The 24834-nt window shown below is 42.6% G+C and overlaps 1 protein-coding gene and 1 pseudogene across 1 annotated transcript in view; one reads left to right on the forward strand and one right to left on the reverse strand.

Annotated features, from left to right (window-relative positions):
• Positions 1 to 332: 332 nt before the first annotated feature.
• The window catches only part of tnni3k (TNNI3 interacting kinase), a 53458-nt gene continuing 28956 nt past the window's right edge, over positions 333 to 24834 (reverse strand). The window contains exons 12-25 of the mRNA XM_014149515.3: positions 22589 to 22675; positions 21908 to 21964; positions 18330 to 18422; positions 18173 to 18230; positions 17775 to 17969; positions 10412 to 10516; positions 10159 to 10211; positions 6267 to 6319; positions 5721 to 5853; positions 5487 to 5596; positions 2620 to 2679; positions 2289 to 2455; positions 698 to 777; positions 333 to 523 (exon numbers count right to left, since the gene is read on the reverse strand). Of these exons, the coding sequence (XP_014004990.1) occupies positions 444 to 523; positions 698 to 777; positions 2289 to 2455; positions 2620 to 2679; positions 5487 to 5596; positions 5721 to 5853; positions 6267 to 6319; positions 10159 to 10211; positions 10412 to 10516; positions 17775 to 17969; positions 18173 to 18230; positions 18330 to 18422; positions 21908 to 21964; positions 22589 to 22675 (1331 nt within the window). The 3' untranslated portion in view covers positions 333 to 443. The remainder of the gene's footprint in view (positions 524 to 697; positions 778 to 2288; positions 2456 to 2619; positions 2680 to 5486; positions 5597 to 5720; positions 5854 to 6266; positions 6320 to 10158; positions 10212 to 10411; positions 10517 to 17774; positions 17970 to 18172; positions 18231 to 18329; positions 18423 to 21907; positions 21965 to 22588; positions 22676 to 24834) is intronic.
• LOC123727843 (toll-like receptor 12) lies at positions 13553 to 17780 on the forward strand (annotated as a pseudogene).

Here is a 24834-nt window from a genome sequence, read left to right on the forward strand (position 1 = left end):
ATTCATCCTGTTTATCACTGTCAAATCCTATAGAATGAAACTCAATGATTTCTCTATTTTATTGAAAGTAAATAGCACAAATTGCCTGAGCATTCTGACGCTCAAGATGTTTCTATTGAGTAGACTATACAGGTGGTATGAAACATTCTCAAAACCCCCAAAAAGGCCTCTTATCCCAAAAATATTTACCAGATATAAAAACCACACAAATCTATTCAAACAGTTCAACACCATAAACACAGAAAGTAGTAAATAGCTTTAGGAAATACGCATAACGACACATATATATATATATATATATATATATATATATATATATATATCTTATACTCAAGACTAGATCAACCAACATGTCTATGCGATAAACTTAGAAATAAGGTTATGGCTTTATGAACTACAGTAATAGTGCATAGTAGAGCTGGAAGACTTCCCATCTATGTTAGTTAGTTGCTGTCTTCGAAGCTGCCATTGCTGCTGCAGTTGGAGTGGAAGCGCATGGTGCTCATAGGGTCTGACACATACCCTGAAGGAGATAGGACACAGAGGTCGGGGGTTAGGGGCTGATCCACAGCCAGTTCCTTTCCAACACACACCAACACCAGCTTTGGTGTACATTCTACCCAACCGGCTGTACTCCATTTCAAATGATGAAGTTCTATAATACCGGTATAGGATTGATAAGTAATATGCTTTTTACCATTTCGGTCAATAGGTGGAAACTGCATATTCCTCCTCAGTTCATCCAGAGACGGACCTTGGGAATCACGTCGTCCCTCGCTGAAAATAAAACATACATGAGCTGTTATAAGGCTGAATATAGTGATTCTGTTTACAGAATCAACCTCTACTACATAATACGACAATCTGCACCAAATGATTACGGACACATTTTGTATAATGATCTCTTTAAAATAATGAAAGATTGAGGAGGCAGAGTTAGATGTCCTCTGATGAATCTAGCATGACCCCCTGTGTAACAGCACAGGACCTAATAACCACAATCTCACTTCTAGACCTAAAATAAACAAAATGGATGAAACGTTTGATTAACTGCCAGTCTGCCAGGACATTTCTAACAGGCAGAGACTTCAGCAGTAGAGAACACACACAAATCTAACTTCAGTTACTGTGTCCCTGGAGACCGATGCCAGGCTCCCGATGTACTCCCTTTTCTCTTCAACCACACACACACACCAAACAGGCTTACAGGGCTGGACACCAGCGGAGTCTTTAGGCCTTAGTCAGAATGCATAGAAAGATTTTATCAGATTTGCTTGTCTTTGTTTTCCCTGACCAATATCCGGGCAACTCCACCTCTAACTGTTGCAGTAAAGCGTCTCTAGTGTTGTACACGTTATTGCTCAAACAGTGGGTCAAGGCGAGTGCTACCGCGGCAACAAAGCACAACTTTACAGGCCCACACATGATGTCCATGGAATTCCTACTAGTACTGGCCTTTACACTCAACTTGGTTATGCTTAGCAATCCAGTATATAGGCCATAGAGACAGAGACAGAGATGGAGATGGAGACAAAGGTCAACATGCCCTAATAGAAAAGAGAGAAACATTTGAAACTCCTTCAGTGAAACTCTCTAATCCACTCTCTCTGTATTGTGGTCATCTGTGTGTGAAGAAGACTATATGATATACTAGCCTGGTCCCAGATGGGTGTGTGGAGAAGACTATATGATATACTAGCCTGGTCCCAGATGGGTGTGTGGAGAAGACTATATGATATACTAGCTTGGTCCCAGATGGGTGTGTGGAGACGACTATATGATATACTAGCCTGGTCCCAGATGGGTGTGTGGAGAAGACTATATGATATACTAGCCTGGTGTCCCAGATGGGTGTGTGGAGAAGACTATATGATATACTAGCCTGGTGTCCCAGATGGGTGTGTGGAGAAGACTATATGATATACTAGCCTGGTCCCAGATGGGTGTGTGGAGAAGACTATATGATATACTAGCCTGGTGTCCCAGATGGGTGCGTGGAGAAGACTTTATGATATACTAGCCTGGTGTCCCAGATGGGTGTGTGGAGAAGACTATATGATATACTAGCCTGGTCCCAGATGGGTGTGTGGAGAAGACTATATGATATACTAGCCTTGTCCCAGATGGGTGTGTGGAGAAGACTATATGATATACTAGCCTGGTCCCAGATGGGTGTGTGGAGAAGACTATATGATATACTAGCCTGGTCCCAGATGGGTGTGTGCTGTGTAGCCAACTCCTATGGTCATTATCAACACCAGGCAATGACCAGGCTAGTGAAGCCCTACCTCTGAGTCCAGACTGCGTAGGCACGGGCGTTGAGGGCGTACTCCAGTTCAAAGCGGGAACGGAGGGCAGCCACGTGACTCCGACCAGGACTGCCCCTCGCCAGGCAGTCAGAAGAGCCAGAGGGGGACAGGGACCCACTGCTGTTACTGGAGGCTGGGGACATCAACTGTGGATCACACACATACATGTATGACATTATCATCAACAAGTGTCACATGGACAGACAAGAAAGCTAGGAACCGGTGAACTTCCTGAAAGTGTAAGCAGCATGCATCTATGTGTTTATTCCCACTCTGGTGTAGATTCACATACTATAGAAAAACACCATACCTCCACATTGCATAGGCATTCCTCTAGTGTGGCCAGCACCTCAGAGAACTCAGGTCTATCCTGATTTGGAGGAGATAAAATAGGATTACTTAACCTTTAAACACTCTTCACAGAAAAAAGACACACACACCACACATACAGCTGTGCTTCCTCAGTCTGTCTGTCTGTCTGGTCATGTGGATCTACCCACACATGAATAAAAGGTGAACTCTGCTTAAAAAGCAGGCTTTCCATCTCCTACTTCACTGTAAGACAACAAACACAGAGCCAGATCCTACTTCACTGTAAGACAACAAACACAGAGCCAGATCCTACTTCACTGTAAGACAACAAACACAGAGCCAGATCCTACTTCACTGCAAGACAACAAACACAGAGCCAGATCCTACTTCACTGTAAGACAACAAACACAGAGCCAGATCCTACTTCACTGCAAGACAACAAACACAGAGCCAGATCCTACTTCACTGTAGACACTGTCATGACGTTGCCCTCTTTGGGTTTTCTATGCACCATCCCCCTATCTCTGTCTCCCACACCCAGGCTGCTGTGGTCAGAAGAGGTCGTAAATTCCTATAAGAAGATCCTGCCTCATGGCCCCAGTATAGAGAGAGAGTGAGTTTTCATAGAGAACAAAGGAGTTCTTCCACCTCACAGAACTGGAAAACCGAACGACATTTATGTTCTGGAGAAGGTATAAAAGATCGGTGAAGAACTGGTCCGTTTGGTACAATTTTGTGAAACTCATGAGAGACAATACGGCAACATTACCATAATCATGTTTATAGAAGAGTCTCAGCTATGAGACTTACATCTAAATGGTTGTATAAAATGAATGAATAAGGATGGAACTGTTTGTGAAATTGTGTAATGTGATTTTGGACTGTTTAATGAAGGAAACTCCAATTCCCTTTGGAGTCTTAACTAAGTCCTTGGCACGCCCCCAGGGACACAGACAAGACCTGGCGTCATGAGACAGCCATTTTCTATGTCCCAAATAAAACCCCCACTTTGGTTTTCTATCCCCAGACCGAGCTGACTTCAATTACGAGATGGGTAAAGGTTGGAGACCATGCATTCCTCTTTCTGAACTTTAACCATACCACGTGGTTAAACTCTTAGACTATCGATTCCGACAGAATAAGAACAAGTCTTTGATATTAATTAGTAGTCTGCAGCTAGGAACTCGGTATCATTGAACGCGAAGACCGACGAAACATCTGTCCTATAATGACATGAATGAATGTCACTCTGAACTATCCATCCTAACCACGAGAGAGAGAGAGAGAGAGAGAGAGAGAGAGAGAGAGAGAGAGAGAGAGAGAGAGAGAGAGAGAGAGAGAGAGAGAGAGAGAGAGAGAGAGAGAGAGAGAGAGAGAGAGAGAGAGAGAGAGAGAGAGAGAGAGAGAGAGAGCGCGGACAAACTCTCCAACAGAAACAAACTTTTCAACAAAGATTCCGACGACACACTGAGTGTAAATATATATATTGATTGAAATTATTCCCGAATGAGTGAGCGTTCATGTGCAAAGGTTTAGCATTTCAATTGTTATAATTATTAACTCTGTAGTGTCTTCTCAGCCTCCCCCACTCCCCTTTTGTCTAACAAGTCACCATGCCGGTTTAGCCCACTAGGGCACATTCCTCTATCATTTCTTGTAACGATATCTACTGTTTGTTATGCATTTCTGTGAATTACTTAGTTAGTAAATAAATTATTTTAAGACAATTGATGTATGGATGACTCATAGTGAAGACTGGGTTCGTGCAGATAACCAACAATTTACGACGTTTGGAATGAGACTGACGTGAGGTAACTAATACGTCATGAATCAGAAGACTAATAGATCAGATATTATAATATCTGAAAGTTATATTAGGAAAATTATATCTTTGTAATCTGAATATTAACCTCCTAGTTAATTACAGTTACACGATTAATCAGTTTAATCGCGTAATAATAATTACAGAGAGTTATTTGATAAATATGTCTTCAGTTTTAATGATGCCAAAGACACGACAACACCCTGGTAATGGCTGAAATGGGCTCAATGGAATACAGTAGATTGTCTTTCCATTAAATCTATAAGAACGATAATGCTTTGTCTGGGATTTAATGCATCGTCTCAACACTAACATCACAAGAAAGAGAAGAAAGAACTTTATTTTGATGTGTGTTCATTTTTTGTGGAATTGGAAAAAGCAATAATTAATACAGTTGAAATGTATACAAATTAGTTCCGCTGAAATTTAAGCAACTTCCGAAAATGAACACTCGGATTATAGTGATATTATGTCTGATCTCGCAAACAATTAAATGTATGTTTAGATGGGTATAATATAGAGTCAAGCGTGTTGATTTTTAATCCAAGGGTATCCTGCTATTGACACACTTGTTGAATTATGCAAGAGAAAGTGAAAACAATAGTAATTAATGAGGCAGTATAGACAGCACAGGTGAGTGCAGGTAGGGTAGACATAGAAAGTGTTTGGTGGGTTGCAGCCCTGTTCCACCCCTTTATGTTAATTTATTAGTAAGCACCAGCACTTAGCTCACATGAGTGTAGCATACTTAGCACATGAACTTAGCTCACATGAATTTAGCTCATATGTAAGTATACGTAGCACTTAGTATAGTTAGCTCATGAATTTAGCTCACATGAACTTAGCATTCGTAGCATTTAGCTCACATGAGTGTAGCATACTTAGCACATGAATTTAGCTCACATTAACTTAGCTCACATGAACTTAGCTCATATGAACTTAGCATACGTAGAACTTAGTTCATATGAACTTAGCTCACATAAATGTAGGGGTCTTTACGCTCTACGGAATCAAGGGACTATCTATTGTAGGAGGACACTGACCTCGGGACAGACATTCCAGCCCCTCATTAGCATGGCAGAGATGGGTTTGGGTATGGAGTAGCCAATAGGAGGCCGGATGTGGTGGTAGGCCATGTCTGCAGCTGCTGCAGCTTGATGAGGACAGGGAGAATCCAACATATATAACATGCTTGAAACAATCCGATACTCACTCATTCATTCACATTCTCCCAAACCAGTATCAGTTTGGTGTGTTTGTATTCATGCAGAGATTACCAGGTTTCAGGTGGGCAAAGGGGATCTCTCCAGTGAGCAGCTCCCACAGACACAGGGCATAGCTGAACATGTCGGCCTTGACAGTATAGCGTGTACACTGGGTGAATATCTCTGGGGCCATCCAGCGCAGGTTCTGTACACCAACACAGGAGTCAAATTAGCAACGCAAAACACTCTGGCTACCATGGACAAATGGTTCCTCAGCTTCACTCCAGGGAGCATAACGCACGGACTCACACTCACACTCACTCGCACGCACACACATTTAATTAACCTTGTGGGGGGACACAATTTATAACCATTCAAAATCCTATTTTCCATTATCCTAACCTTAATCCCAAAACCTAACCTTCACCCTAAACTCCGAACCCTAAACCTAATTTTAATCCTACTTTAACCCTAAACCTATGAGAAATAGCATTTGACCTTGTTGGGACAGATATTTGTTTGTTTACTATTCTTGTGGGGACTTCTGGTCCCCACAAGTATAGTTAAACACACACACACACACATTTATGGTATGGTGAACCAGGAAGTTGGACTAACCCCTGGCTGCTTGGTCATATTGTCCACAACCTCGGATAACAGAAATCTGGATTCTAAAGAGAAAAAAAAGGGTTTCAAGATTCTAATGAGGTTAGTGAGGCAGCCATTTTTATTTCAATATCAAATCACTTCTTTGTAACAATTTAGTACCTTACTGTATTAGTTTCCCATAAAAACTTCTCAAGCAAGCATTTTGCTAGGACTGTCTTGGAATGGTCTGAGTCGGGAGGGGGAGGGACATGTAATCTGAAAACTAGCTGTTATTGGGCATTTATGACAAATTCACTATAGGAAATGGCTACTTTACCAACTGTAATCTGTCTTCATTATATTGTATGTTTATACTGTACCAGTCAAAAGTTTGGACACATCTACTCATTCCAGGGTTTTTCTTTATTTTTACTATTTTCTACATTGTAGAATAATAGCATGACATCAAAACTATGAAATAACACATATGGAATCATGTAGTAACCAAAAAAGTGTTAAACAAATCAAAATATGTTTTATATTTGAGATTCTTCAAAGAGTCTAGCTTTGCACAGCTTATGACAAGTGCTATAATGTGGTATGATAGCTTTGCACACTCTTCGTGTGTGCCTTGTTAAAAGTTAATTTGAGGAATTTCTTTCCTTCGTAACTCGTTTGAGCCATCAGTTGTGTTGTGACAAGGTAGGGCTGGCATACAGAAGATAGCCCTATTTGGTAAAAACCCAAGTCCATATTATGGCAAGAACAGCTCAAATAAGCAAAGAGAAACGAGAGTCCATTATTACTTTAAGACATGAACGTCAGTTGCAAAAACCATCAAATCAAATCCATTTTTTTTATCACATGCGCCGAATACAACAGACCTTTCAGTGAAATGCTTACTCACTTTTAAAAGGTATTTTCTTGTAAGAGAAAATTATTAAAAATAAATAAAATAATTAAAGAGCAGCAATAAAATAACAATAGCAAGGCGATATACAGGGGGTAGTGGTACAGAATCAATGTGCGGGGGCACTTGTGTCAAGATAACTGAAGTAATATGTACATGTAGATAGAGTTATTAAAGTGACTATGCATAGATAATAACAGAGAGTAGCAGCAGCATAGAAGAGAGGGGGAGGGGGCAATGCAAATCGTCTGGGTAGCCATTTGATTAGATGCTTGGGGTAGAAGCTGTTTAGAAGCCTCTTGGACATTGGCTTGGCGCTCCGGTACCGCTTGCCGTGTGGTAGCAAAGAGAACAGTCTATGACTAGGGTGGTTGGAGTTTTTCACAATTTTTAGGGCCTTCCTCTGACACCGCCTGGTATAGAGGTCCTGGATGGCAGGAGGCTTGGCCCCGGTGATGTACTGGGCCGTACGCACTACCCTCTGTAGTGCCTTGCGGTCGGAGGCCGAGCAGTTGCCATACCAGGCAGTGATGGAACCTGTCAGGATGCTTTCGATGGTGCAGCTGTAAAACCTTTTGAGGATCTGAGGACCCATCTCAAATCTTTTCAGTCTCCTGATGGGGAATAGGTCTTGTCATGCCCCCTTCACGACTGTCTTGGTGTGCTTGGACCATGTTCGTTTGTTGGTGATGCGGACGTCAAGGAACTTGAAGCTCTCAACCTGCTCCACTACAGCCTCGTCGATGAGAATGGGGGCATGCTTGGTCCTCCTTTTCCTGTAGTCCACAATCATCTTCTTTGTCTTGATCACATTGAGGGAGAGGTTGTTGTCCTTGCACCACACAGTCAGGTCTCTGACCTCCCTATAGACTGTCTCAGTGTCGGTGATCAGGTCGACCATTCTTGTGTCATCTGCAAACTTAATGATGGTGTTGGAGTCGTGCCTGGCCGTGCAGTCATGAGTGAACAGGGAGTACAGGAGGGGACTGTGCATGCACCCTTGAGGGGCCCCTGTGTTGAGGATCAGCGTGGCGGTTGTGTTGTTTACCTACCCTTGAAACCTGGGGGCGGCCCGTCAAGAAGTCCAGGACCCAGTTGCAGAGGGAGGTGTTAAGTCCCAGGGTCCTTAGCTTAGTGATGAGCTTTGAGGGTACTATGGTGTTGAATGCTGAGCTGTAGTCAATGAATAGCATTCTCACATAGGTGTTCCTTTTGTCCAGGTGTGTAAGGGCAATAAAGATTGCATCATCTGTGGATCTTTTGGGGTGGTATGCAAATTGGAGTGGGTCTAGTGTTTCTGGGATAATGATGTTGATGTGAGCCATGACCAGCCTTTGAAAGCACTTCATGGCCACAGACGTGAGTGCTACGGGTCGGTAGTCATTTAGGAAGGTTAGGTGTTCTTGGGCACAGGGACTATGATGGTCTGTTTGAAACATGTAGTTATTACAGGGAGAGGTTGAAAATGTCAATGAAAGACACTTGCCAGTTGGTCAGCACATGCTCGGAGTGCACGTCCTAGTAGTCCGTCTGGCCCTGTGAATGTTGACCTGTTTAAAGGTCTTACTCGACATTGGCTGCGCAGAGCGTGATCACACAGTCGCCCGGAACAGCTGATGCTCTCATGCATGTTTCAGTGTTACTTGCCTCAAAGCGAGCATAGAAGTTATTTAGCTCGTCTGGTAGGCTCGTGTCACTGGGCAGCTCGCGGCTGTGCTTCCCTTTGTAGTCCGAAATAATAGCCCTGACACATCCAACGAGGATCGGAGCCGGTGTAGTACGATTCAATCTTAGTACAGTATTGACGCTTCGCTCTTTGATGGTTTGTCGGACGGAATAGCGGGATTTCTTATAAGCTTCTGGGTTAGAGTCCCGCTACTTGAAAGTGGCAGCTCTACCCTTTAGCTCAGTGCGAATGTTGCCTGTAATCCATGGCTTCTGGTTGGGGTATGTATGTACAGTCACTGTGGGGACGACGTTATCGATGCACTTATCGATCAAGCGCTATGATGAAACTGGCTCTCATGAGGACCGCCACAGGAAAGGAAGACCCAGAGTTACGTCTGCTGCAGAGGATAAGTTCATTCGAGTTAACTGAACCTCAGATTGCAGCCCAAATGAATGCTTCACATAGTTCAAGTAACAGACACATCTCATCATCAACTGTTCGGAGGAGACTGCGTGAATCAGGCCTTCATGGTCGAATTGCTGCAAAGAAACCACTACTAAAGGACACCAATAATAAGAAGACACTTGCTTGGGCCAAAAAACACAAGCAATGGACATTAGACCGGTGGAAATCTGTCCTTTGGTCTGATGTGTCCCCCGAAAAAATCTGCATGTGTGGTTCCCACCGTGAAGCATGGAGAAGGAGGTTTGATGATATGGAGGTGCTTTGCTGGTGACACTGTCTGTGATTAATTTAGAGTGGTAGCCACACTTAACCAGCATGGCTACCACAGCATTCTGCAGCAATACACCATCCCATCTGGTTTGCGCTTAGTGGTTCTTTCATTTGTTTTTCAACAGGACAATGACCCAAAACACACCTCCAGGCTGTGTGAGGACTATTTGACCAAGGAGAGTGATAGAGTGCTGTATCAGATGACCTGGCCTCCACAATCACCCAACCTCAACCCAATTGAGATGGTTTGGGATGAGTTGGACCACAGACTGAAGGAAAAGCAGCCATCAAGTGCTCAGCATATGTGTGAACTCCTTCAAGACTGTAGGAAAATCATTCCTCATGAAACTGGTTGAGAGAATGCCAAGAGTGTGCAAAGCTGTCATCAAGGCAAAGGGCGGTTACTTTGAAGAATCTCAAATCTCAAATATATTTTGATTAATTTAACACTTTTTTGGTTACAACATGTACATGATTCCATGTGTTACTTCATAGTTTTGATGTCTTCACTATTATTCTACAATGTGTAAAACAGTAATAATAAAGACTAACCCTTGAATGAGTAGGTGTGTCCAAACTTTTGACTGGTACTGTATTTTGCTGCTTACCTCCAAAATCAGCCACCACAGCATGCCCGTCCTCATAGAGTAGAATGTTGTGACTAAAAGTAGCAAATGTCATTATTGGAAGAATAACTCAAAACACTTAATTTCACATAGTCACTATAGCTTCAATTCAACATGTTTACCTCTCATTATGCTTCATTTCTACATAGAGTGAGACCCAGTATAAATTCCCCACAAAACACACATGCCCCCCACCCCACACACAAAACCCCACTGACCCCCACCCTCCACCGACCTGTTGAGGTCCCTGTGGATGATGGGCTGAGTGAGGTTGTGCAGGTACTCCATGCCCTTGGCCACGTCGATGGCGATGATGAGCTTGGACTGCAGGTCGATGATCCTGTCCGTTGACACATCATTACACATCATTAGAGGAACAACCCCAACACTAAGTAACACAGATCGATGCTCCCTGGCCCTGCCAATCAACTGATACCACGGTACACAGCAGAAGATCAATAAGTCAGCTGATAGACTGTTAGACTTAATCTAAATGCAGAGTAACATTTACTATAAACTGGGTGGATTGAGCCCTGAATGCAGATTGGTTGACAACCGTGGTATATCAGACCATATACCATGGGTATGACAAAACATGTATCAGAGTAACACTTAGTTTGATCAATGATGATAGGTGGGAGAAACGGATGTAAAGACACTTTCAAGAAATAAGACATGAAACAGTTCACAACAATTGTTTTACAGCCCCAATGTCCATAAAAAATACTGGATGATGGATCGACAACACCACTAAACACTATACTTACACACCAATTAAAAAGTTTAAGTAATGCTTTAATGTAGGTGTCCTTATGAATAAAGCCTTTATAACAGCTATATAACATATCATAACATTCATAAACTGTCATAAGTAGTTTGAAATAGTTATGAGTAACGGCATGAGATGTTAGAAAACCGGTTATAATGACTCGCTATAACATCTCATGTCATTACTAATGAATATTTAAAACTACTTATGACCGCTTACGACAAGTGTTATAATGTGTTATATAAACTCAGCAAAAAAAGAAACGTCCCTTTTTCAGGACCCTGTCTTTCAGAGATAATTAGTAAAAATCCAAATAACTTCACAGATCTTCATTGTAAAGGGTTTAAAAACTGTTTCCCATGCTTGTTCAATGAACCATAAACAACGAATGAACATGCGTCTGTGGAATGGTCGTTAAGACACTAACAGCTTACAGACGGTAGGCAATTAACGTCACAGTTATGAAAACTTAGGACACTAAAGAGGCATTTCTACTGACTCTGAAAAACACCAAAAGAAAGATGCCCAGGGTTGCTGCTCATCTGTGTGAACGTGCCTTAGGCATGCTGCAAGGAGGCATGAGGACTGCAGATGTGGCCAGGGCAATACATTGCAATGTCCGTACTGTGAGACACCTAAGACAGCGCTACAGGGAGACAGGACGGACAGCTGATCGTCCTCGCAGTGGCAGACCACTGCCACTGCGGGACAGGTACAGGATGGCAACAACAACTGCCCGAGTTACACCAGGAACGCCATCAGTGCTCAGACTGTCCGCAATGGGCTGAGAGAGGCTGGACTGAGGGCTTGTAGGCCTGTTGTAAGGCAGGTCCTCACCAGACATCACCGGCAACAATGTTGCCTATGGGCACAAACCCACCGTCGCTGGACCAGACAGGAATGGCAAAAAATGCTCTTCTCTGATGAGTCGCGGTTTTGTCTCACCAGGGGTGATGGTCGGATTTGCGGTTATCGTAAAAGGGATGAGCGTTACACCGAGGCCTGTACTCTGGAGCAGGATCAATTTGGAGGTGGAGGGTCCGTCATGGTCTGGGGCGGTGTGTCACAGCATCATCGGACTGAGTTTGTTGTCATTGCAGGCAATCTCAACGCTGTATGTTACAGGGAAGACATCCTCCTCCCTCATGTGGTACCCTTCCTGCAGGCTCATCCTGACATGACCCTCAAGCATGACAATGCCACCAGCCAGACTGCTCGTTCTGTGCATGATTTCCTGCAAGACTGGAATGTCAGTGTTCTGCCATGGCCAGCAAAGAGCCCGGATCTCAATCCCATTGAGCACGTCTGGGACCTGTTGGATCGGAAGGGTGAGGGCTAGGGCCATTCCCCCCAGAAATGTCCAGGAACTTGCAGGTGCCTTGGTGGAAGAGTGGGGTAACATCTCACAGCAAGAACTGGCAAATCTGGTGCAGTCCATGAGGAGGAGATGCACTGCAGTACTTAATGCAGCTGGTGGCCACACCAGATACTGACTGTTACTTTTCATTTTGACCCCCCTTTGTTCAGGGACACATTATTCAATTTCTGTTGGTCACATGTCAGTGGAACTTGTTCAGTTTATGTCTCAGTTGTTGAATCTTATGTTCATACAAATATTTACACATGTTAAGTTTGCTGAAAATAAACGCAGTGAGAGGACGTTTCTTTTTTTGCTGAGTTTAGCTGTTGTAGAGGATTTATGGATGCATTCATAAGGAAACCTACAGTAAAGTGTTTTTCGAAAGTTTAAATGTGAGAAAGATATACTGTTACGAATTCCCTGCCGGTGACTGTCATCAGCACCTCACAACCCTGAGCTGCACACTTCCTCACACTCCATCGCCCCACGACCTGAGCCCGAGAGTCTAGGGGGTACCATAAACCTGGCTCTCAAACGCTTTCTGACCTGTGTGACCTGTGCCCTGACCTGTGCCCTGATAGGTTGCTGGACATCTGCCCATCCTATTGACTATACAGGTCACGTAATACTGTCAGTCTCCCTTAAGCAGTGGCAGAGAGCAACAGCTCTGTCTCTGCCCATCAACAACTCGACAAACTCATACAGTATCTCTGTCTTGGCTTGTGGGATGGTGTGCGTGCCCAATGTGAGTTGTGCGACAATATATATTGTTCTTAATAGTTAGTTGTTAATTGTTGTTGCATTATGTATGCTGCCTCTGTATAGCTTGTAACCTGTAAACATGTTCACTGATTATAAGTCATTTATACAGTTCTTCATTACTGTTATTATGTTCTTGTCATATCGTATGTACAGTATATTCATTGTCTTTCTTTTCCTTATACAGAAACCCTACTATTCCTCTACCTTTCCCGCCTTTCATCCCCATATGCATCCCCATGTTCATCTTCCTCAGTGTGAATAAATAAAGTTCCTGTGTGTTAACTGTTGGGCTGCTTTATTCCCCTCTAACCGTGTCAGTGAGTCACAGACCAGTAAGATACGTAGCGCCGGGACAGAGAAAGGGGAAGTGAGAAAGAAGGGCGTAAAAATAAACTGATCTGCCCCTCAGCCTCTCAATGTGTCTAAACAACAGACCCGGAAGAGATCACACATATATGCAAGATATAAAAATGAGATGCACAAGATATATAGATGCAGATACAACACAGCTAGCTGACCACCAAATTCATATCTCATTGTGTAGAGCAGAATTCAACAACAACTGAACTGCTGAATTGAGGATCCTAGACCTAGGGAGTAACACGATCTCTCGGATTACAGAGAACAGTTTATTTGGCCTGCAAAGCTTAGAGACTTTAACACTGTTCAATAATCCCATCATGCAAATTGCAGCATTTGCATTCATCCACCTCACTTCGCTGACAAACGTAGATTTAGGGTACATTCACCATCCATCCAGCCAGTGGGAGATACATGTGAGTGTGAATCTGACGCACATATTCGGTTGAGTCTTCCCTCAAGCGCTGACTCACATGATTATAAGCTCCTGTTGTCCTCTCAACATCACCGTCGGCAGCAACAGCACCCCAAAACCAGGCTTCACCCTGCAGCTCTTCACTCCATTGAATGTGATCTTCCAGGACTGCTGGAGACCATTCTTCCAGTCTGTTGTCAACCTCAGGGCTGTAACAGGACATCTTCTGTGTGGATCTCACTTCGTCGCAAAGTACTTCCTCTCTCTGCAGGAGTTTGAGTTTGAGTTGGTTCTCTCACCAGAGTTTGTGAGAGAACCAACTGTGGACATGACTAACCTGAACAGGCTTGTGCAGCTGAGGCATCTGAAGCTGACAGGAGTGGACCTCATCGTGCAGCCAGTGTTGGGCATCATGTTCCACAACCTAACCAGGCTGGAGAGCCTGAGCTTGATCGAATGTAGCATCCTCACTCTGGAGGAGGATCTGAGCAGAGACCTGCACTCCCTCATTTTGATTCAAGTCCAATCCCGAGAGGAGTTTAGCATGTTAGAGGGCTTTCCAGAGCCACTGACCAGCCTGAGGTATATGGAGTTCTTCAGTCCTCGCCTGCATTGCAGCTGTGACAACGCCTGGCTGGACAACTGGGTCAGGAGACAGAGACAAGCCCAGGTAATTGTTTAGCTAAATGGGGAGTTGGAGTTGACATGCAAAAATGAAGGTGGCATCCAGAACTTCCCCAGGTACTCTGTGGCACACCGCTCCCTGGACATGGGCTTTGTCCTGTTCCTCTGCACCTCACTGGGCCTGCTCCTCTTCATGCTGATGGTGCTGCTCCATCAGCTGGCCGGGGACTACCTAATGGCCTTCTGCCACATCGCCCGTGGCTGGCTGGAGGAGGCACGTAAGCCACTCAGGGTCAGGTCAGGCAGAGGTCAGTAATCCAGAGTAGTGGGGCAAAGGTACAGGAAGGTAGACAGGCTCAGGGTCAGGTCAGGCAGAGGTCAGTAACCCAGAGTAGTGGGACAAAGGGACAGGACGGTAGACAGGCTCAGGGTCAGGTCAGGCAGAGGTCAGTAACCCAGAGTAGTGGGACAAAGGGACAGGACGGTAGACAGGCTCCGGGTCAGGTCAGGCAGAGGTCAGTAACCCAGAGTAGTGGGACAAAGGGACAGGACGGTAGACAGGCTCAGGGTCAGGTCAGGCAGAGGTCAGTAACCCAGAGTAGTGGGACAAAGGTACAGGACTGTAGACAGGCTCAGGGTCAGGCAGAGGTCGGAAATCCAGAGTAGTGGGGCAAAGGTACAGGACGACAGGCAGGCTCAGGGTCAGGTCAGGCAGAGGTCAGTAATCCAGAGTAGTGGGGCAAAGGTACAGGAAGGTAGACAGGCTCAGGGTCAGGTCAGGCAGAGGTCAGTAATCCAGAGTAGTGGGGCAAAGGTACAGGAAGGTAGGCAGGCTCAGGGTCGGGCAGGCAGAGGTCGGTAACCCAGAGTAGTGGGGCAAAGGTACAAGACAGTGGGCAGGCTCAGGGTCAGGGTAGGCAGAAAGGTCAAAACAGTGAAAACTAGGAAACAGGCACTATAGACAGGACAGGAGCAAGGGGGGAAACACTGGTTGGTCTGAATGAACAAAACGAACTGGCAACAGACAAACAGAGAACACAGGTATAACTACACAGTGGATAATGGGGAAGATGGGCGACCCCTGGAGGGAGGTGGAGACAATCACAAAGACAGGTGAAAAATATCAGGGGTGTAACAGTATGTTATCTATGTCGTCGTTCAGCCAGAATGTTCCGTTGGTAGGATAGTCTCAACTGTAAATCGTCAAGTTTGTTTTCCAGTCATAGCACGTTGGCCAACAGAACCGATGGTAATGGCAATTTACTGACTTGCCTACGAATCCTAACAACGCACCCCGACCGTCTCCCTTGGGCCTGGTCTCCGGAGAGCAGTATATCCTTCGCGTCGGACTTATTAAAGAAAAAATCTTAGTCCAGTTTGAGGTGAGTAATCGCTGTTCTGATGTCCAGAAGATCTTCTCGGTCATAAGAGACGGTAGCAGCAACATTATGTACAAAATAAGTTACAAACAATGTGAGAAAACACACAAAATAGCACAGTTGTTTAGGAGCCCGTAAAACAGCAGCCATCCCCTACAGCGCCATTGTCTTATCCTCCTGGAGGTGTTTCAACAACTTGATTGGAGTCCACCTGTGGTAAATTCAATTGATTGGACATGATCGTGAAAGGCAGACACCTGTCTATATATTTTTTTTATTGAATCTTTATTTAACTAGGCAAGTCAGGTAAGAACAAATTCTTATTTACAGTGATGGCCTAACCTGGGCAAACCCAAATCCAGACTTCGCTGGGCCAATTGTGCGCCGCCCAATGGGACTCCCAATCACAGCCGGTTGTGTTACAGCCTGGAATCAAACCAGGGTCTGTAGTGACGCCTCTAGTACTGAGATGCAGTGCCTTACACGCTGCACCACTTGGGAGCCCACAGTTGACAGTGCATGTCAGAGCAAAAACCAAGCCATGAGGTCGAAGGAATTGTCTGTAGAGCTCCGAGACAGGTTTGTGTCGAGGCACAGATCTGGGGAAGCGTACCAAAAAATGTCTGCAGCATTGATGGTCCCCAAGAACACAGTGGCCTCCATCATTCTTAAATGGAAGAAGTTTGGAAACACCAAGACATCCTAGAGCTGGCTGCCTGGCCAAACTGAGCAATCAGGGAAGAAGGGCCTTGGTCAGAGAGGTCACCAAGAACCCGATGGTCACCTAAAGGGCTCTCCAACTATGAGAAACAAGATTCTCTGGTCTGATGAAACCAAGATTGAACTTTTTGGCCTGACTGCCAAGCGTCACATTTGGAGGAAACCTGGCACCATCCCTACAGTGAAGCATGGTGGTGGCAGCATCATGCTGTGGGGATGTTTTTCAGCGGCAGGGACTGGGAGACAAGTCATGATTGAGGGAAAGATGAATGGAGCAAAGTACAGAGAGATCCTTGATGAAAACCTGCTCCAGAGTGCTCAGGACCTCAGACTGGGGCGAAGGTTCACCCTCCAACAGGACAACGACCCTAAGCACACAGCCAAGACAACGCAGGAGTGGCTTTGGGACAATTCTCTGAATGTCCTTGAGTGGCCCAGCCGGAGCCCAGACTTGAACCTGATTGTACATCTCTAAGACCTGAAAATAGCTGTGCAGTGACGCTCCCCATCCGACCTGACAGAGCTTGAAAGGATATGCAGAGAAGACTGGGGAAACTCCCCAAATACAGATGTGCCAAGCTTGTAGCGTCACACCCAAGAAGACTCGAAACTGTAATCACTGCCAAAGGTGCTTCAATAAAGTACTGAGTAAAAGGTCTGAATACTTATGTGAATGGGATATTTCAGGTTTTTTTTTAATACCTTTTCAACATAAAAAAAAACAGTTTTTGCTTCGTCATCATGCGGTATTGTGTGTATATTGATGAGGGAAACAATTATTTCATACATTTTATAAGGCTGTAATGCAACACATTTTGGAAAAAGTCAAGGGGTCTGAATACTTTCCCAAAGCATCGTATGTAAATGTCATAATTCTGTTTGTTATTTTTAATAAATTTGCAAAAATGTCTAAAAACCTGTTTTTGCTTTGTCATCATGGGGTATTGTGTGTATATTGATGAGGGAAAAAAAATATTTGTATCAAATTTTAGAATAAGGCTGTAACATAACAAAATGTGGAAAAAGTGAATTGCTCTGAATATTTTCCGAAACTGCTGTATATGTTTAGACAGAGTAAGACTGCAGTAGTCCATTGACAGGTCTAAGATCAGTTCAGAACCACCTCTTCTGTTCCTGGCCATTGACAACACTATAAACACAGTAACAGTGTAGTCAAATGACAGGTCTGAGATCAGCTCAGGGCCTCACCTCTTCTGCTCGTGCAGCAGGGAGAACAGGGAGCCCCCAGAGACATATTGGGTGGCGATGGCGAACTGACTGGGGTCATCCAGACACGCCCCCACAAACTGGATGACACAGGGGTGGTTGAGACGACACAGGATAGACACCTCCCTACAGAACATGTCCACGTCTGACTTGGAGCAGTACGTGTTGGCCCGATACCTATAAAGAGGAGAATTAAAAGTTAGTTCATATTTAATTAATTTGTGTCTTAGCATTTTATTTAATATTTTAGTAGTTTGTGTTTAAGTAGTTTGTATTTTAGCATTTTATGTTGTATTTTAGTTGTTTGTATTTTCATTAGTTTTGCGAGCCAAGAACAATGCTAACCAATGTAAGTGATGTTAATCCTTAGGCTTACCTACCTTTTGATGGCAACGACCTTGTTCTTACACTTGCCTCTATAGACCTTTCCAAAGGAGCCTGTGGGTAGAAAATATATTCTACTATTCAATATAGTCTGTATGTGCATAAAGCATGTTGTTAAGGAAAACAGTATAGTGTTGAATCTGTCCGTAATACCTGAACCAATGATCTCATTGAACTCCAGGTCAGAGAGCTGCAGTTGGAAGCTTGAGTGGAGGCTGGCCCGGAGGAGAAGAACATCTGCCTTTTCTAAAGAGAGATAGTAAAATGTTCAAGGTCATTTGAATTTCATTTTGAATCAAGTGATCAATGATCAAGAAATTTGTCAAAAACGAACAGATATCAGGTAACCTAAACTAGGAAAATATATAATTGACCATCAGTCAGTCAACAGATTATCATTAGCCTGGTGTTTACTATATTGATTACCAGATCATAATTAAAAGTCACACTGAGTCTAGGGCAGTCCCCGACTAAACCTTTGTCTGTCACGTCCTGACCAGTATAGAGGATTATTTGTATTATTTGATCAGGGCGTGGCAGAGGTATGTTTGTTTTGTATGGTGGGTTTTTTTTGTGTATAGCTTAGAGGGGTGTGTTATTTATGTGTTCCGGGGTTTTGTGGTGTATGTTTTAGTATGAGTAGGTTCTAAATTAAGTTTTCTATGTGCAGGTTTGGTTGCTGGACTCTCAATTGGAGGCAGGTGTTTCTAGTTGCCTCTGATTGGGAGTCCTATAAGTAGGTGTGTGTTTTGTTTGTCACTTGTGGGTAGTTGTATGTTAGCACTGCTTTTGTTTAGCCTGCTACACTGTTCCTGTCATGAGTTTTGTTTAAAGTTTTTTTCCTTGTGTTCTCATTTTAAATAAAATGATGATGAGCACGCAATCCGCTGCATATTGGTCCACTTTGTCCGACAGCGATTTCAACATATCTTCTGACGAAGAGGTTTGTGACATTGTCGAACAAGAGTCGTCTGTTCGTTTGACCAGTCGATTGGTCGAAATTGTTTAAAACTTGTATTTTTCCATACATTGACCCATTCCATGTGTTTTAGTCAAATGAACTATATTCACTGAGCTTGTCTGATACTTTAAGCACACTGTTTGATGAAATAATTAAGACACACAAATTACTAGAGGGAGTCCGACCAGCAATTGATTTGATTGTGCCGGGCCTGGCTCAGACTTGCTGCGCTGTGTTCCAAAAAAAAGACAGCGAGTGACTGCGTGCACCGGTTGTCTCTCTCTCCTCCCTGCTGCAGTGACCACCACAGAACATCAAAGTGTTTAACACGTTGTCTGTGTTGCTGAAGCTGCAAGATACAGTGCATTCGGAAAGTATTCAGACCCCTTCCCATTTTTCACATTTTTGTGACGTTACAGCCTTATTCTAAAATTGATTAAATCTACACATAATACCCCATAATGACAAAGCGAAAAACAGTTTTCTCAAAATGTTAGCAAATGTATAAAAAAATTATAAAACAACAAAAAGGCCAGCATACCGGAGTCGCCTCTTCACTGTTGACGTTGAGACTGGTGTTTTGCAGGTACTATTTAATGAAGCTGCAGTTGAGGACTTGTGAGGCATCTGTTTCTCAAACTAGACACTCTAATGTACTTGTCCTCTTGCTCAGTTGTGCACCGGGGCCTCCCACTCCTCTTTCTATTCTGGTTAGAGACAGTTTGCGCTGTTCTGTGAAGGGAGTAGTACACAGCGTTATACGAGATCTTCAGTTTCTTGGCAATTTTTCGCATGGAATAGCCTTCATTTCTCAGAACAGGAATAGACTGGCGAGTTTCAGAAGAAAGTTCTTTGTTTCTGTCCATTTTGAGCCTGTAATCGAACCCACAAATGCTGATGCTCCAGATACTCAACTATTCTGAAGAAGGATGGTTTTATTGCTTTTTTTTTAAATATTTTTTTTATTGCTTTATTGTATTTATAAAGCCCTTCTTACATCAGCTGATATCTCAAAGTGCTGTACAGAAACCCAGCCTAAAACCCCAAACAGCAAGCAATGCAGGTGTAGAAGCACAGTTGCTAGGAAAAACTCCCTAGAAAGGCCAGAACCTAGGAAGAAACCTAGAGAGGAACCAGGCTTTGAGGAGCGGCCAGTCCTTTTCTGGCTGTGTCGGGTGGAGATTATAACAGAACATGGCCAAGATGTTCAAATGTTCATAGATGACCAGCAGGGTCAAATAATAATAATCACAGTGGTTGTCGAAGGTGCAACAGGTCAGCACCTCAGGAGTAAATGTCAGTTGGCTTTTAATAGCCGATCAACAGTTTTCAGCGGTGCTAACATAATTGCAAAAGGGTTTTCTAATGATCAATTAGGCTTTTAAAATGATAAACTTGGATTAGCTAACACAACGTGCTATTGGAACACAGGAGTGATGGTTGCTGATAATGGGCCTCTGTACGCCTATGCAGATATTACATTAAAAATCTGCCGTTTCCAGCTACAATAGTCATTTACAATATTAACAATGTCTACACTGTATTTCTGATCAATTTGCTGTTATTTTAATGGACCAAAAATGTGCTTTTCTTTCAAAAACAAGGACATTTCTAAGTGACCCCAAACTTTTGAACGGTAGTGTAAGTGAACCCCAATCAATGCAGTTCTCATCATATTTGCGCCTCTTCGATGGTCCAACGTCCCTGTCTGATGCTCGGTGCTTTCCCGGGTAAGGGGGCAGTAGCTCTTTGGCTGTATCAGATTCACAACTGTCAGTGTCCATGCTAGCTGGGCTAACAACAAATGTAGAATTACTGATGCTAGCATTGGATGTGCTCGTGGAAGCAGAACAACTTGTGTCGTCAACAGGTGCAGGTGTAGTACTGCTGTAGTACTGCTGCTAGTAGCAGTACTGCCAGTAGAGCTGGTATGAGTCTCTATGGATGCGAGCCTTTCTAAATGGACTGTTTGAAAATGTGAAGAAAATGTTTTTGAATCACATTTTGCGCGGACCCCAGATTGGGAATACCTGTCTCAGACAATAAGTCAAGGGCTGTTTTCTCATCTCCTTATTCTGCTGCTGCCCCCACCGCATTGTTCTCAACACCAATATGCTGGTTAACTTTGCTATTATGCACATAGCAACATGGTCTAGAAAAAGGCGGCAATTCAACAGTGCACTGATGTGTTTCTGAACCGCGGACAGCGACCACTATCCAATGCGGGAGAAAGCGCATTTGTTATAAAATAATATAATTTTTCTTAGTGTTGAGTCATTGTTCTTATGTAATATAACCATATACAATTTCAGCAGCACATGTCTTAGAGTGATGGACTGTGTCATCTCAAAGACCTCCACAATGGATCAGTCCACTCAGACAGGCGCCAATTAGACAGGTGTCTTGTACACAATATTTTTTATTTTTTATTTTGCTAATGCTCGACTAAAGAAATCCTTGGTCGACCAACAGCCTATCCACCAAACAATCGACCAGTCGACCAAATGGGGTCAGCCCTACCTGCGTCACATAGCAACAGTAACCAGTGAGCTTTTTTCTCTCTTTTTGTTGTTGTTATTTTTTATTTTATTACATTGGCCTGTTGTTTGCTATTGTCGATTACCATATAATCATATATAGGAGACACACTCTAATAAGTCCCATAGCAACAGTAATCAGTTAGCATGTCACTGTCAGCTGACAGTGATGTGAAGTGTTGCTTGGATGATGCAGGATGCAGCGTGTCATGTGCTTCACTTTACTCCAGTACCTTTGGTCATGCTTTTGATCTTGCCCAGGGGGGATGGCACAGACACGTAGGACCCATCTGAAAGAGTCGTGACAAGATAAACAGGATGAAGAAAATGGCCCATGTTTCTGCTCAATCTTTATTCTTTTTTTTTAGATTATCACATGTACATTGTTGTATTTATTCAGCAATCTTGGTGAGGTGTTATCTTGCACTTTGAACATGACACGTTAATTAATAGTCAACATTCTCTCCTTTGTAGAGCTATTATTTATGATTTTTTTTAAAATAACATTTACTTGTGTTGTATTCTATCATCTTGGTGAGGTGTTATCTTTGAACATTACTAATGTTTATAGTCAACATCCTCTCCTTTGTTGGCCTCTCCTAAAGATACATAGCATTAGATGTACATTATATAGCATAGCAAAGACACAGTATAGCATCAAAAAGAGAATATTAGTTCTCTCAATTGTCTTAATTCCTTACATCCTCTCTCCTTGGCTCCTTAAAACGTATTGGAGAAGAATATCAGAGGTTCCTCCCCTCTGACCTTCTCCTCCAATGCGTTTTGAGAAGGCGGTAAGTAGAGAGAACATGAGGAATCAAGCAAATACAGTTGAGATTCACCCTATGAGATGGCCCTAGATGTTAGGACCTTGAAGTCAAAGTGCACCAGTGATCCCCTCCTCTCCCACTCACCTCCTCCAGGCTGAGAGTACTCGTTACATGGGGAGTCGTCCAGGGGACGCTTGTAGTGTTTGAGCAGAGTGACGATGGTATCATGACCTGGGGTAGGGACACCGGGACAGGGTCACAGATACAGGGATATACAGACAGGGTTGTTACGGTGGCATTCACTATAAACAAACTCATTATTACCGCATTATACCCATCTACCAAAGTCACCATTAGTAGTGCTACTACTGCAGTTTCTACTACTACTACTACTACATGTATGATTACTAATACTACATGTATGACTACTACATGTATGACTACTACTACTACTGCATGTATGACTACTACATGTATGACTACTACTACTACTACTGCATGTATGATTACTACTACTACATGTATGACTACTACATGTATGACTACTACTACTACTACTGCATGTATGATTAATACTACTACTACAACTACTACTACTACTATATGTATGACTACTACTACTACATGTATGACTACTACTACGACATGTATGATTACTACTACTACATGTATGACTACTACATGTATGTATGATAACTACTACTGTATGATTACTACTACTACATGTATGACTACTACATGTATGATTAGTACTACATGTATGACTACTACATGTATGACTACTACTACATGTATGTATGATTACTACTACTACTACTACATGTATGATTACTACTACTACATGTATGACTACTACATGTATGTATGACTACTACTACTACATGCATGACTACTACTACTACTACTGCATGTATGATTACTACTACTACATGTATGACTACTACATGTATGTATGACTACTACTACTACATGTATGATTACTACTACTACATGTATGATTACTACTACTACATGTATGACTACTACATGTATGTATGACTACTACTACTACATGCATGATTACTACTACTACTACATGTATGATTACTACTACTACATGTATGACTACTACATGTATGACTACTACATGTATGTATGATTACTACTACATGTATGTATGATTACTACTACTACATGTATGACTACTACATGTATGACTACTACTACTACATGTATGACTACTACATGTATGACTACTACTACTACTGCATGTATGATTACTACTACTACTACATGTATGACTACTACTACATGTATGACTACTACTACTACTACTGCATGTATGATTAATACTACTACTACAACTACTACTACTACTATATGTATGACTACTACTACTACATGTATGACTACTACTACTACATGTATGATTACTACTACTACATGTGTGACTACTACATGTATGTATGATTACTACTACTGTATGATTACTACTACTACATGTATGACTACTACATGTATGTATGACTACTACTACTACATGTATGATTACTTCTACTACATGTATGATTACTACTACTACATGTATGACTACTACTACTACATGTATGATTACTTCTACTACATGTATGATTACTACTACTACATGTATGACTACTACATGTATGTATGACTACTACTACTACATGCATGATTACTACTGCTACTACATGTATGATTACTACTACTACATGTATGACTACTACATGTATGACTACTACATGTATGTATGATTACTACTACATGTATGTATGATTACTACTGCTACATGTATGACTACTACATGTATGACTACTACTACTACATGTATGACTACTACATGTATGACTACTACTACTACTACTGCATGTATGATTACTACTACTACTACATGTATGACTACTACTACATGTATGACTACTACTACTACATGTATGACTACTACTACTACTACATGTATGATTACTACTACTACATGTATGACTACTACATATATGTATGATTACTACTGCTACATGTATGATTACTACTACTACTACATGTATGATTACTACTACTACATGTATGACTACTACATGTATGACTACTACTACTACATGTATGATTACTACTACTTCTACATGTATGATTACTACTACATGTATGACTACTACATGTATGACTACTACTACTACATATATGATTACTACTACTACATGTATGACTACTACATGTATGTATGACTACTACTACTACATGTATGACTACTACTACTACTACTGCATGTATGATTACTACTACTGTATGTATGATTACTACTACTACATGTATGATTACTACTACTACATGTATGATTACTACTACTACATGTATGACTACTACATGTATGACTACTACTAAATGTATGACTACTA

This window comes from Salmo salar, chromosome 16 (assembly GCF_965601325.2).
Source record: "Salmo salar chromosome 16, fSalSal1, whole genome shotgun sequence".
NCBI classification, from domain to species: domain Eukaryota; kingdom Metazoa; phylum Chordata; class Actinopteri; order Salmoniformes; family Salmonidae; genus Salmo; species Salmo salar.